This window comes from Trachypithecus francoisi, unplaced genomic scaffold (genome assembly GCF_009764315.1).
Source record: "Trachypithecus francoisi isolate TF-2019V2 unplaced genomic scaffold, Tfra_2.0 Lachesis_group12, whole genome shotgun sequence".
Lineage (NCBI taxonomy): Eukaryota > Metazoa > Chordata > Mammalia > Primates > Cercopithecidae > Trachypithecus > Trachypithecus francoisi.
Genome location: NW_022681457.1, coordinates 2645854 through 2661026, shown reverse-complemented (window position 1 = coordinate 2661026; position 15173 = coordinate 2645854). Strand labels below are relative to the sequence as shown.

Genomic DNA, 15173 nt, shown 5'->3' with positions numbered 1-15173 from the left:
TATGAAGTAGCCCCTCTCTGCAAGAGGCAGTCCCTCTACTGCAGCTGTGCACTGAGGCTTAGTAAAAGTTGCTATGTAACACCACTGAGCCAGACACAGCGGCTCACACCTGTAATCCCAGCACCTTGGAGCCCGAGGTGGGTGGATCACTTGAAGCCAGGAATTGAAGACCAGCCAGCAATACGGTAAAACTCCACCTCTACAAAACACTAGCCAGGCATGGTCGCACATGCCTGTAGCCCCAGCTACTTGGGAGGCTGAGGCACAAGAATCACTTGAACCCGGAAGTGGAAGTTGCAGTGAGCAGAGATCATGCCACTGCACTCCAGCCTGGGTGACAGAGCAAGACTCTGTCTCAAAAAAGAAAAAAGAAGGCCTGGCACGGTGGCTCACGCCTGTAATCCCAGCACTTTGGGAGGCCGAGGCGGGTGGATCACAAGGTCAGGAGATTGAGACCAACCTAACATGGTGAAACCCCGTCTCTACTAAAAACACAAAAAATTAGCCAGGCATGGTGGCGGGCACCTGTAGTCCCAGCTATTCGGGAGGCTGAGGTAAGAGAATGGCGTGAACCCGGGAGGTGGAGCTTACAGTGAGTAAGTGAGATCATGCCCCTTACAGTGAGATCACGCCACTGCACTCCAGCCTGGGTGACAGAGTGAGAGTCCATCTCAAAAAAAAAAAAGAAAGAAAGAAAAAATAATAACACCACTGGCTCACCCTTGAATTCTTACATGGGTAAAGTCAAGAACCCTCCCAGGCTAAGCCCCGATATTGAGACTGCAGACACACACCACCGAGCCCACCTAATTTTTAAAAACTTTTTCTCTTATAGAGATAGGGTCTTGTTATGTTGCCTAGGCTGGTTTCAAGTGACTGGACTCACACTATCCTCCCACCTCGGCCTTCCAAAGTGCTGGGATTACAGGCGTGAGCCACCATGCCTGGCCTCTCTGCTTTTCTCTGCTTTCTCAAGCAGAAGGAGTCTCTCCCATGTAGCCACCACAGCTAGGACTGTGCCAGGTTCCACCTGAAGCCATCACGTTTGAGTCTCACCCAAGGCCCACAGCGTGTACCACCTGGCCTGGCCACTGCTGCTGATTATTCAGGGCCCAAGGGCTCTTTAGTCAGCAGGTGATGAACTTGCTAGGACTGGGTCCTTACCTTCAACGCAGCATCTTCCCTTCCCCATCACGGTGTGTTTGAAACGTCCTCCAGCAGCTGGGGCCCGGAATGGGAGTCCTGCAATTCTGCCCAGTGCCCTATCCTACTGAGGTAGGAGGCGGGGCTTGTACACGGGACCAAACTGACGACTGGCTGAAACAGGTCTAGGGCAGAAGCAGCTTTCCATAAGACACGCCCACCAGTGTGCCATGTCAGTTTACCATTGCCATGGCAACACTCGGACGTTAGCACACTTTCCATGGCAATGACCTGGTGACTGGAAGTTACCACCCTCCTCCTAAATTTTTGCATAAACTGCCCCTTGATTTGCATATAATTAAAAGTGGGTGTAAATATGACAGCAGTGCTGCCTCCGAGCTGCTCCTCTGGGCACACTGCCTATGAAGTAGCCCCTCTCTGCAAGAGGCAGTCCCTCTACTGCAGCTGTGCACTGAGGCTTAGTAAAAGTTGCTATGTAACACCACTGAGCCAGACACAGCGGCTCACACCTGTAATCCCAGCACCTTGGGAGCCCGAGGTGGGTGGATCACTTGAAGCCAGGAATTGAAGACCAGCCAGCAATACGGTAAAACTCCACCTCTACAAAACACTAGCCAGGCATGGTCGCACATGCCTGTAGCCCCAGCTACTTGGGAGGCTGAGGCACAAGAATCACTTGAACCCGGGAAGTGGAAGTTGCAGTGAGCAGAGATCATGCCACTGCACTCCAGCCTGGGTGACAGAGCAAGACTCTGTCTCAAAAAAGAAAAAAGAAGGCCTGGCACGGTGGCTCACGCCTGTAATCCCAGCACTTTGGGAGGCCGAGGCGGGTGGATCACAAGGTCAGGAGATTGAGACCAACCTAACATGGTGAAACCCCGTCTCTACTAAAAACACAAAAAATTAGCCAGGCATGGTGGCGGGCACCTGTAGTCCCAGCTATTCGGGAGGCTGAGGTAAGAGAATGGCGTGAACCCGGGAGGTGGAGCTTACAGTGAGTAAGTGAGATCATGCCCCTTACAGTGAGATCACGCCACTGCACTCCAGCCTGGGTGACAGAGTGAGAGTCCATCTCAAAAAAAAAAAAGAAAGAAAGAAAAAATAATAACACCACTGGCTCACCCTTGAATTCTTACATGGGTAAAGTCAAGAACCCTCCCAGGCTAAGCCCCGATATTGAGACTGCAGACACACACCACCGAGCCCACCTAATTTTTAAAAACTTTTTCTCTTATAGAGATAGGGTCTTGTTATGTTGCCTAGGCTGGTTTCAAGTGACTGGACTCACACTATCCTCCCACCTCGGCCTTCCAAAGTGCTGGGATTACAGGCGTGAACCACCTTGCCCAGCCATAAACTCTCTTCTTTAAGCCACTGTCGGCTTGGGGGGTCTATTTGTTACAGCAGCTTATCTCACACTAACCAATACCTGCTACTATGCATAACACACATAACACTCCGGGCCTCATCCTTCATGGCCCCTCCCAATTCTTCCCCAGACCTTCTCCCATAGTAGAGCTCAATGGCTGACACGTGGCCTTCCCACCTATCACTGTTTACTTTATTTGCATGTTTTTTGTTTTTTGGATTTTTTTTTGACACAGAGTCTTGCTCTGTCGCCCAGGATGGAGTGCAGTGGTGCCATCTTGGCTCACTGCAGCCTCTGCCTCCCGGGTCAAGCGATTCTCCTGCCTCAGCCTCCCAAGTAGCTGGGACTGCAGGCACGTGCCACCACGCCGGGCTAATTTCTTGTATTTCTGGTAGAGACAGGGTTTCACCACATCCACTCATGAGCCACCGCACCCAGCCGAACGTGTTTTTTTATACCATCAGTATTATTCAGTGTAGGGAGGGTGTGCTGTTGCCAAGGCAACTGAAAGTGACAAATGCCCAGTACAGCCTTAAAGGAAAAACTCAATTTCAATCACAACTTTAGGACCAGGGCAACAAATCACCATGACAGATGGACAATCTGAATAAAAGGCTTCTCATTGAAGGTTGTGTTCATGGAGCACAACCACAATTTCTGAACCTTTGGAGACTTACAAGACCCTTTACTGGTCTGACACTTCAGAGGCAGCTTCCTTTTAATAAAAAAGCAGGACCAGCGCGGTGGCTCACGCCTGCAATCCCAGCACTTTGGGAGGCCAAGGCGGGCGGATTACCTGAGGTCGGGAGTTCCAGGCCTGCCTGACCAACATGGAGAAACCCCATCTCTATTAAAAATACTAAGCCGGGCGCGGTGGCTCAAGCCTGTAATCCCAGCACTTTGGGAGGCTGAGACGGGCGGATCACGAGGTCAGGAGATCGAGACCATCCTGGCTAACATGGTGAAACCCCGTCTCTACTAAAAAATACAAAAAGCTAGCCAGGCAAGGTGGTGGGCGTCTGTAGTCCCAGCTACTCGGGAGGCAGGAGAATGGCGTAAACCCAGGAGGCAGAGCTTGCAGTGAGCTGAGATCTGGCCACTGCACTCCAGCCCGGGCGACAGAGCGAGACTCCGTCTCAAAAAAAAAAAAAAAAAAAAAAAAAAAAAAAAAACTTAGCCGGGCGTGGTGGCAGGCAACTGTAATCCCAGCTACTCGGGAGGCTGAGGCAGAAGAATCGCTTGAACCCAGGAGGCAGAGGTTGCAGTGAACCAAAATCATACCATTGCACTCCAGCCTGGGTGACAGAGTGAGACTTCATTAAAAAATATATATATATATCAGAGCTCTACAATGCTATCATCATGTCCTCCAAACTCCAGGGAAAACATGCCAAGTTTTCTAGAACTTTCTCTCACTTGGTTTGAGATGGGAAGAATTTCCAAACAATTTTTTTTTTTTTTTTGAGATGGAGTCTTACTCTGTTTCCCAGGCTGGAGTGCAGTGGTGCGATCTCGGCTCACTGCAACCTCCGCCTCCCGGGTTCAACTGATTCTCCTGCCTCAGCCTCCCAAGTAGCTGGGATTTCAGGTGCCTGCCACCACGCCCAGGTAATTTTTGTATTTTTAATAGAGACAGGGTTTTGCCATGTTGGCCAGGCTGATCTCAAACTCCTGACCTCAGGTGATATGCCCGCCTCAGCCTACCAAAGTGATAGGATTACAGACGTGAGCCAACACACCTGGCCAGAAATATTCTTTATTAACAAAATACAAATTTGGTTAAAAGAAGTACATATGGGGTCTTACTATTTTGGTCACTCTGGTCTCAAACTCGTAGGCTCAAGCCATCCTCCCACTTCCACCTCCCAAAGTGCTGGGATTACAGGCAAGAGCCACAACATCCAGCCCAAAGAAACCTTGATAATATTTATATATGCTGGCTATATATATATATATATATATATACACAGAGAGAGAGAGAGAAGTTGGCTAAAGGTCAAAAAATATTTTGAGGCCAGACCTTTGAAGAAGTCATATCCAGATTGTTTGTTTATTTATCTTTTTTTTTTTTTTTGAGACGGAGTTTTGCTTTTGTTACCCAGGCTGGAGTGCAATGGCATGATCTTGGCTCACTGCAACATCCGCCTCCCAGGTTCAAGCGATTCCTTTCCCTCAGCCTCCTGAGTAGCTGCGATTACAGGTGCCCGCCACCATGCTCAGTTAATTTTTCTATTTTTAGTAGAGACGGGGTTCGTCATGATACTTGGGAGGCGGGGCCTTCTGGAATTAGTGCCTTTTAGTTGTTGTTGTTTTTGGTTTTTGAGACTATCGCTCAGGCTGGAGTGCAGTGGCAATCTCCACCTCCTGGGTTCAAGCAATTCAAGACAGTAGAAGGGCAAAGAGGCAAGAGGGGGCTGAACTTGCTCTTTTATAATAGTATTCATCTCACCCAGGTGTGGTGGCTCACACCTGCAATCCCAGCACTTTGGGACAGGTGGATGGCTTCAGTCCAGGAGTTCAAGACCAGCCCAGGCAACACAGTAAGACCCCCATCTCTACTAAATGTTCTAAAAATTAGCCAGACATAGTGGTGCATGCCTGTGGTCCCAGCTACTTGGGAGCCTGAAATGGGAGGATCGCTTGAGCCCAGGAGTTCAAGGCTGCAGTGAACCATGATCAGGCCACTGCACTCCAGCCTGGGCAATAGGGCAAGACCCTGTTTTAAAAAAGAATGAAAGAGTCTTGAGACCAGTAAGTTTGAGGATGGCTGCTCTATGTACAGCTGAGGTAAGGCAATGACTAAACTACACACACACACACACACACACACACACACTTCTCCACCTCTCATCCCCACACTCCTACCTCCCACATCTCTGCAAGTGTCTGCAAACTCCCAGCAACTAAATGCAAAAATACAGATTAGTTTCCTCTGCTCAAAGCAGACAGGCGGCCTCTAGTGGACATAAAAGGTATTGCTTGACAGCACAATATTTGCTGATTTTGTGGAGTCCGCTGAAATTCTAATTGCCGAGAGCACAGATGTCGCCTGAAATGAGAACTTTCCTTCAATATATAAACTTTAAACCCTGCACCATGCCTCTTCTCATGCACGTTCTCACACACGCACACACACAGACCCACAGTCACACTCAACGTACAATCACACACAGACTCAACTAGACATGCATGCATACTTTTCTTTTTCTTTCTTTTTTTTTTTTTTTGAGACGGAGTCTCGCTCTGTGGCCCAGGCTGGAGTGCAGTGGCCGGATCTCAGCTCACTGCAAGCTCCGCCTCCCGGGTTTACACCATTCTCCTGCCTCAGCCTCCCGAGTAGCTGGGACTACAGGCGCCCGCCACCTCGCCCGGCTAGTTTTTTGTATTTTTTAGTAGAGACGGGGTTTCACCGTGTTAGCCAGGATGGTCTCGATCTCCTGACCTCGTGATCCGCCCGTCTCGGCCTCCCAAAGTGCTGGGATTACAGGCTTGAGCCACCGCGCCCGGCCTCTTTTTCTTTCTTTTTTTTTTTTTTTGACACAGGATCTTGCTCTGTCGCCGCCCAGGCTGGAGTGCAGCGGTGCTATTTAGATAGTTCACTGCAGCCTTGACCTCCTAGGCTCAAGAGATCCTCCTGCTTCAGCCTCAGAGAGTAGCTGGGACCACAGGTGCACGCCACCGCACTCCGCTAATCTTTTAATGTTTTGTAGAAATGGGGTCTTGCTATGTTGCCCAGACTGGTCTTGAACTCGAGCTGAAGCAATCCTCTCACCTCGGCTTCCCAAAGTGCTGCGATTAGAGGAGCAAACACTTTTATACACCCAATCACACACACACTGAAACAATCACACACACACATTCACACACTCAGACTCACACATGCACAGACTGTCACACAAACACACCCTCACACACAGACACACTCATCCAAGCCATCACAAACACAAACACACATTCGCATAACCACACAATGCTAAAAATAGCATGTCATTGACAATGGGAACTTACTAAATGAACGTCATTCTCTACTTCTAAAAAACTGTAACAGAGAGTTAGTTTTTTCCCTGAGCCATTAACTAAATGTTGAGCAAATAATTAAGATGAATCTAGGTTTGGCAGCGGGCCAAATTACAGGTCCATAAGCCCTTAGCAGAAGTCCTTGGGGACAGATGAGTTGCAGAACTCAGAATTGTTCCAATTTTAGAAAGGCAATTTTGAGCGAATACCATACATTATGTAACACTCTCAGAGGCCTGATGTAGGCGCCCCCTTCTCCCCCATCAGATGTGGTAATATTTTTGCAGCAAAAAATGTGAATATTCAGGGCTGGGCATGGTGGCCGTGGTGGCTCACGTCTGTGATCTCAGCACTTTGGGAGGCCGAGGCGGGTGGATTATCTGAGGTCAGGAGTTCGAGACCAGCCTGGCCAACATGGTGAGACCCCAACTCTACTAAAAACACAAAAATTAGCTGGGCGTGGTGGTGCACACCTGTAATCCCAGCTACTTGGGAGGCTGAGACAGGAGAATCACTTGAACCAGGAGGTGGAGGTTGCAGTGAACTGAGATCACACCACTGCACTCCAGTCTGAGCAACAGAGCGAGACTCCGTCTTGGAAAAAAAAAAAATTGCATTGTATGGATAGGCCCCATTTTGCACATTTTGTTTATCCATTCATTTGGTTTTTTTTTTTTTTTTTGAGATAGAGTCTCGCTCTGTCGCCCAGGCTGGAGTGCAGTGGCCAGATCTCAGCTCAATGCAAGCTCCGCCTCCCAGGTTCACGCCATTCTCCTGCCTCAGCCTCCCGAGTAGCTGGGACTACAGGCGCCCGCCACCTCGCCTGGCTATTTTTTTTTTTTTTTTTGTATTTTTTAGTAGAGACGGGGTTTCACCGTGTTAGCCGGGATGGTCTCGATCTCCTGACCTCGTGATCCACCCGTCTCAGCCTCCCAAAGTGCCGGGATTACAGGCTTGAGCCACCGCGCCCGGCCTATCCATTCATTTGTTGATGGACATTAGGGTTGCTTCCACTTTCTGGCTATTGCGAATAGTGCTGCTATGAACATGCATGTACAATATTTTGTTTGAACTTTTTTTTTTTCTTTTTTTGGGAAGAGACTCGCTCTGTTGCCCAGGCTGGAGTTCAGTGATGCAATCATAGCTCACTGCAGCTTCCAACTCCTGGGCTCAAACGATCCTCCTGTCTCAGCCTCCCAAGGAGCTGGGACTACAGGTGTGTGCCACCATGCCTGGCTAAATTTTTAATTTTTTGTAGAGACGGGATCTCCCTATGTTGTCCAGGCTGGTTTTGAATTCCAGGACTCAAGTGATCCTCCGGTATTAGCCTCCCAAAGTGTAAGAGATTACAGGCGTGAGTTACCATGCCCCGCCTGATAATCTGTGTTTAATTTATGGAGGAACCACCAAACAAAATCTGTGTGTGTGTGTGTATGTGTATGTATGTATGTGTGTGTGTATATATATGTATCTCTCTCTCTTGACCTCATGATCCACCTGCCTCAGCCTCCCAAAGTGCTGGGTTTACAGGGGTGAGCCACTGCTCATGAGGCCCTGATCAAGCTGCCTGTCCTCTCTTGCCTCACCTCCTCCTCTTGCTCTCCCCGACTCCCTCTTGCTTCAGCCACTCTGGCCTCTTTGCTGTTCCTTGAACAAGCCAGGCACACCACCCTCAAGGCTTTTGTACTTACCGTTTCCTCAGCTGCCAGAGACCTGCCAGCCTCGTCCTCACCTGCCTTGGACTTCTTCCCAGTAACCAGCCCCTCCAGCATTCCCACCACCCTTACCCTGCTTTCACTCAAAGTTATTAATCACTTTTCTTGTCTTTGTCCCCACTAATATGTAGTTTCATTAAGAGCGAGAATTTTATTTATTTATTTATTTTTGAGACAGAGTCTCACTCTGTCGCCCAGGCTGGAGTGCAGTGGTGTGATCTCGGCTCACTGCAAGCTCCCCATCCTGGATTCAAGCAATTCTCCTGCCTTAGCCTCCCAAGTAGATGTGATTACAGGTCCCCACCACCACACCCAGCTAATTTTTGTATTTAGTAGAGACGGGGTTTCACCATGTTGGCCAGGCTGGTCTGGAACTCCTGATTTCAGGTGATCCGCCCTCCTAGGTCTCTCAAAGTGCTGGGATTACAGGTGTGAGCCACCTCGCCCAGCCATTAATCCTATTTCTTGTCTGTGTCCCCACTAATATTCGGTTCCATTGAGAGCAGGAATTTTTTTGAGACAGGGTCTTGCTCTCTTGCCCAGGCTGGAGTGCGGGGTGCAGTCACAGCTCAGTGCAACCTTGACTTTCCAAGAAGCAATTCTCCCACCTCAGCCTCCCGAGTAGCTGGGAGTACAAGGCATGCACCATCATGCCCAGCTAAGTTTTGTATTTTTTGTAGAGACAGGATCTCACTATGTTGTCCAGGATAGTCTCAAACTCATGACCTCAAGTGATCCTCCTGCTTTGGCCTCCCAAAGTGCTGGAGTTACAGGCATGAGTCACCACGCCCAACTGACAGCAGGAATTTTTGCCTGTTTTATTCACTCCTGGGTCTCCAGTGTTTAAAATAAGCTTTGGCACAGAGCAGATATTCGAGAAATAATTGTGGGTTTTGGGGGGGTTTTTTTTTAGTTTTTTAGAGACAGGGTCTTGATGTTTCCCAGGCTGGAGTGCAGCAGTGCAATCATAGCTCACTGCAGCCTCGACCTGCTGGACTCAAGCAATCCTCTCCTCTCAGTCTTCCGAGTAGTTGGGACTACAGGTATGCACCACCACACCCAGCTAATTTTTAAATTTTTTGTCGAGATGAAGTCTTGCTGTGTTAAACAGGCTGGTCTCTAACTTCTGGCCTGAAGTGATCCTCTGGCTTTGGCCTCTCAAAAAGCTGGGATTACAGGCAAGAACCACAGCGCCCGGCCTCAAAAAATATTTGTTAAAAGAAAGATTAAACAATGGAGATCAAAAGAGAAACAGGAGGAGAAAAGGAAGAGATAAAGGGAAGGAGACAGGGGACACTGCGACTAGGGAACTGGAAGCTGTGGGGCACGGGGGCAGGGGAAGGGGACCCAGGTGGAAGAACGTGTTGGGGTGAGATAAGTGTGGAGGAAAGAAGAAAGAAAATGAGCTGGGGCTGGGCACAGCAGCACACGCCTGTAATCCCAACACTTTGGGAGGCCGAGGTGGACAGCTCACTTGAGGTCAGGAGTTCAAGACCAGCCTGGCCAACCTGGTGAAATCCTCTCTCTACTAAAAATACAAAAATCAGCCAGGCGTGGTGATGCGTGCCTGTAATCCCAGCGCCACTGCATTCCAGCCTGGGGGACAGAGCAAGACTCCGTCTCCAAAAAAAAAAAAAGAGAGAGAGAGACAACGAGCTGGGGACAGAGAGGAATAGGGAGGAGACAGAATGAGTCAGAGAGATAGAGTGGGAGAGAAAAACAATACCAAGAAACACGAGAGAGACACACAGGACACAGAAAGACTGAGATGCAGAGAGACAAACACAGAAAAAGACACAAACCAGGACACACAGAAACAAGGAAATGAAAGAGTAGGAAAAAAATGGGGCTGGGAGAAGAGAGATGAAAACCAAAGAGGGGGGGCCAGTGGGAACCGAAATGGAGAAAGCCCCCCTCAAACTCACCATTTGCTGGTGGCCAGGGCTTTGGACTGACTTGCTATCCCCAGAGGATCCCAGCTGGGGCTTTTAAACTCTGAGGGACAGAGGCAGTGGAGAGAGAGAACATGTGACATCGTTCTCAGGGCTTGAGATCACCAGTTTATTTATTCCTCAGAACAAGTCTATGAAGCAAGTACCATTAGCATCTTCATTCTACAGAACTACAAAGGCAGGGCCAGGCACGGTGACTCACGCCTATAATCCCAGGGCTTTGGGAAGTCAAGGCAAGAAGATCACTTAAGCCCAGGAGTTCAAGACCACCCTGGCTAACATAGTGTGAGACCCCATTTCTATTAAAAAAAAAAAAAAAGTTTAAAAATTTAAATAAATTTTAAGGTTGGGCACAGTGGCTCACGCCTGTAATCCCAACACTTCGGGAGGCCAAGGTGGGCGAATCACCTTAGGTCAGGAGTTTGAGACCAGCCTGACCAACACGACAAAACCTCGTTTCTACTAAAAACACAAAAATCAGCCGGGTGTGGTGGCAGGCACCTGTAATCCCAGTTACTCGGGAGGCTAAGGCGGAAGAATCACTTGAACCCGGGAGGAAGAGGTTGCAGTGAGCAGAGATCATGCCACTGCACTCCAGCCTGAGCAACAGAGCAAGACTTTGTCTCAAAAAATTTATATAAACAAACTTTTTTAAAAAAAGAAACAGAGGCCAAATGCAGTGGCTCACGCCTGTAATCCCAGAATTTTGGGAGGCCCAGACAGGCGAATCACAAGGTCAGGAGTTCGAGACCAGCCTGGCCAACATGGTGAAATCCTGTCTCTACTAAAAATACAAAAAAAAGCGGGGTGCAGTGGCTCACACCTATAATCCCAGCAGTATGGGAAGCCGAGGCAGGCGGATCACCTGAGGTCAGGAGTTCGAGATAAGCCTGGCCAACATGGTGAAACTCCATCTCTACTAAAAAGTACAAAAATTAGCCAGGCATGGTGACAGGGGCCTTAATTCCAGTTACTTGTGGGACAGAGGCAGGAGAATTGTTTGAACCCAGGAGGTGGAAGCTGCAGTGAGCAGAGATCGAGCCATTGCACTCAAGCGTGGGAGACAAGAGTGAGACTTATTTCAAAATAAAAATAAAAATTAAATAATAAAAAATAAAAATACAAAAAACATTAGCTGGGTGTGGTGGCAGGCACCTGCAATCCCAGCTACTCGGGAGGCTGAGGCAGGAGAATCACTTGAACCTGGAAAGCGGAGGTTGCAGTGAGCCGAGATCATGCCACTGCACTCCAGCCTGGGCAACAGTGCGAGACTCCATATCAAAAACAAAAAGAAAAGAAAAGAAACACAGAAGTCGAGTGACCTGCCCAAAGTCACACAGTTTGTAATGAGAGGAGCTGGAACTTGAACCCGAGTAGTCCTGCCCCAGTCAGTGCCCCTATCACCTATGCTGACTATAAAGCAGTGCTGGCTTCCTGAATTCCTCTTCTGTCCACAGACCCCCTCTGGGGAGTGGTGGGGGGCTAAGGGGAGGTGAGCAGAGTAGCTGACCTTCCTAAGGAACCACCTCCACAGATCTCCAGGAGCCACAATGTAAGAGAAAAGGCTCAGCTTCACTCTCCTGGGAAGGCCTCCAGCTCAAGCGGGGAGGCGGGAAAGGGACCAGTTGCCTGCATGTCAGATCCCAGGCCCTGCCCAGAGTCAGGCCTCAGTCTTCCAGGATGGAACATGGCCTCCCCACCTCGGACTCCTTGCCCAGAAGCTAGACCTCAGTTTCCCGGTCTAGGTTTCCTAGCAGGGCCGCAGGCCAGAGAGGCTGCACTGGTCTTCCAAGGCAGCACAGCGCTTTGATAATTGGCTCTGAGATTTCCAGACAGGTTGAGAAGGACCACCACCAGCGCCGCCATCCACTCTCATCTCTCTGACCGCAGGAAGTGGGCCAGCATCGTTCCCTCTCGGCAGCCAACTGAGATCTCCGAGTTTTTTAGCCTCTGTCCCTGACATCATAATTACACCAACAGCAATTCCCAGAACCCCAGCTATTGTCCTAAATCACCCACTCCTCCTCTTGTCTCCTGCGCTGTAACACGAGGGCAGACACTCTGCTTCTCTCCAGAGACATCTGTCCTTTGCTCCAAGCACACACAAAACTGGGAAGCCCTTCCCACTGTCTGACCTTCAAAGGCCCTGCTGCTGCTAAGCTTCTTCCTACTCCCACCAAAAAGAGAAGAGCACCTTAAGGAAGGAGAACAGCCCATTCGGGACAAGAGAGACAAAGGCCACACCCAGGAAGGTCTTCCCCACACAAACTTGGGAGGGGAGGCATCTCTGCAGACAACAGGACAGACAGAGCACGAGGCAGCTGAGGCTGTGGTTTATTGCAGATGGACACAGATTCAGGGAGGTGAGGAGGCAGATGGGCTGTGGGCTCTGTGCTCAGCATCCCACAGCAAGAGGAGCAGGAGAGAGAGCTCAGAATGGGATCTTCCTGATGGTGGAGGACCCGATCTGACCACAGAGGAGCTGCAAGAGGCAAGGCCCCGAGCCGACACCCCCTGGGCCCCCATTCCGCGGGATGACAGCTCCAGAGACGCGGGGCGATGTCATTAGGAAGGAGGCCGGACCCATCCGGAGACGGTGCATCCTCGGCGTGGAGCACAGAGCTCTTGAGGGCTGGCAATGGGGGTTAGGGTGAAAGGGAGAGTTACCCGGGTCCTCGACCCTCCGCGGCCTCTGGCGTCTCTCTGGCTGTCTGGTGGCTCGGGCGGCGGCCAGGGTCGCTGTAGCGGCGGCGGCGGCTCAGCGGCAGCTGGAGCTGGGGTCGGGGCCCGCCGGGGACTCCTAGGAGGCAGGAGACGGAGGCAGCGGCGGGCACCGGGACAGGTGGCGCGCCCGGGCGGGAGGCACACGGAGGGGACGGCGCGCTGGGCTGCGGGCCGGCGGGCGCCGCGGGGGACCGCGTGGGTACCCAGATGAGACCGTAGTACACAGCGAGCAGCACGGCAGCCAGCGAGACGCAGAGGAAGTAAGCGCAGACTGGGGCCAAGCGCAGCCAACGCCCCCGTGGGCCCTCGCTCAGCCCCGCGCCACCGGGGCTCTCCGCGCCGCCGCCCACGCAGCTGGTCCCCCGCATCCCCGCTACCCACTCGGCTCCGCGCCGCGGCCCGAACAGGCCCCGCCCCCGCCAGGCCCCGCCCTCATCCCGCAGGACCGCCCCGCGCTCTAAATCGCCCGCCTCCGACCGCCCCCCCGCCAGGCATGGTCACGCCCCCCCCACGCCTCCGCATCCTAGGCCCACCCCCTCCAGCCTCCGCCCAAACACCAACCGGCGAAGGTGCTAGCCCCGCCCCCCTCGCTCCAGCCCCGCCCCCGTGCTTAGCCCCATCACCTCTATCAGCGCCTCCTCCTACCACAACCCGGTTCTCTTCCCAGACTCGGACTTCATCCAGCCCAGGTATCTACCCTGCCTCGGAGCCCGCCCCCTCGTCCCGCTCAAGCCCTGCCTGGAGCCCTACGCCGCCCTCTGCCGCAGCCAGTATCTCTCGCTGACTGTCAGACTGTCTACTCCAGCGCTCCAGCCCCGCGCGCTACCCCCTGGCTCCAGTCTTGTCCGGAGTCCCCGCTCTCCTCCTCCGCGGGCTCCCGCGCGCGCGGCACCCCGACCACGCCCCCGCGGACGGCCCCGCCCCATGACCGTGGCAAGAGCCCCACCCGCGCGCGCCGACCCCGCCCCCCGCCCTAACTCCGCTTGTCGGCATTCCGGCCCCGCCCCTGCGGGACCCGCCTCCTCCAGCACACGCTCAGCCCCCTTTCAGGCCTGCTCAGCCCCCTTTCAGGTCGCTCAGCACAACCTCAGACCCCGAAGTTCAACTCCGGCCCTCACCGCAATCGCGCCCCTTATCCCAGCTCCTTCCCCACCGTCTTCTCCCTAGAGCCAAGGGGTCCAGACTAGGCTCTGGGGAAGAGAACGCAGCCTGGAAATCCAGATAAACCCCTCCTGACGCCCCCTCCCCATCAAGGCGGGGAAGCTTCAGTCCCCTCCCAGCAGCGTCTTCAGGAATTCGGGGAGGCCTGCGGGAGTGGGGGAGGGAAGACGGATCAGAAGGGTGGAGGAAGACTCCTTCCTCCCGCTTCTTCCAACACGGAAAAGCCCGCCAAGCACAGCGACCCAGCCTGCCCCTGCCAGAAACACAGTTCAAGGGTGAGCGGAAGCACTGCGTTTAATAGGACAAGGCTGGTGCCCGAGTAATTGAAGCCCTTCGAAGAGTCACCGGCTATCAGCCAGGCCTCGGATGCAATCCTGGAGGCGGGAGATTCGGCCCGAGCCGCCCAGGGCCTCCATGGGAGGCTAACGCGGAAGCGTCTCAGCCGTCCCGGTACCGCGACGTCCCCCGTTGGTGGGGCCTGCACCGACTACTGCCCTGGCCCCCCCAAGGCTCGCAGGCCCTGGCTCCTCCCCCCTTACATTTAACCCTCTCCTGGCTGGAGTGTGGCAGAAGCAGAGGACAGAGGAGCGAGGCGATGGGAGGTTAGTGCAGAGCGCGGAAGCCGCGGTCCGGCGGGCGCGGTCAGCGAGCGGCCCCCGGCGGCGGAGGGGCCGCCACCACCTTGCAGAAACGCACCCTCTGGAAGTCGGTGATCTCAGCCGTCTCCTGGCCCTCGGGGCCCGCCTCTGAGGAGAGAAGGGGCTGAGTCAGTGGAGGGAAGCAGTCTTCCTACCCCTCCACCAGGCCCAGGACCACTCCCCCGCCTAGCCACGCCCCTCACCCCGTTCGAGCCCTTGCCGCAGCCGGCTTGGCGCTAAGCGGTTTACACAGCCTAGACTAATCCTCTCAGCGGACCCACGCAGCAGCAAACACCCCCAACAACATAACTCTGTTTACAATCGAGGAAACGCGGGTGTGGTGAGCTCTGTCTCCCGACAAACACGTGGCCCAAGACAGAGCGCCTAGGCCCCCGCGCCACGCACCGCTGCAAACTGTCCTCTCCCACCCCTG

At 52.7% G+C, this 15173-nt stretch overlaps 1 protein-coding gene across 2 annotated transcripts; it reads right to left on the bottom strand.

Moving 5' to 3' along the window:
- Positions 1 to 12522: 12522 nt before the first annotated feature.
- Positions 12523 to 15173, bottom strand: INAFM1 (InaF motif containing 1). Of its 2 annotated transcripts, XM_033223812.1 has the most exons (3): positions 14944 to 15173; positions 14799 to 14848; positions 12523 to 14247 (listed from the first exon to the last, which is right to left on the bottom strand). In XM_033223812.1, exon 3 carries the CDS (start codon positions 13307 to 13309, stop codon positions 12881 to 12883), a length of 429 nt encoding a protein of 142 aa, XP_033079703.1. In that variant the 5' UTR covers positions 13310 to 14247; positions 14799 to 14848; positions 14944 to 15173; the 3' UTR covers positions 12523 to 12880. The 2 variants fall into 2 exon arrangements, with proteins under 2 accessions (XP_033079703.1, XP_033079702.1); XM_033223811.1 differs by lacking the exons at positions 14799 to 14848; positions 14944 to 15173 and adding an exon at positions 14448 to 14782.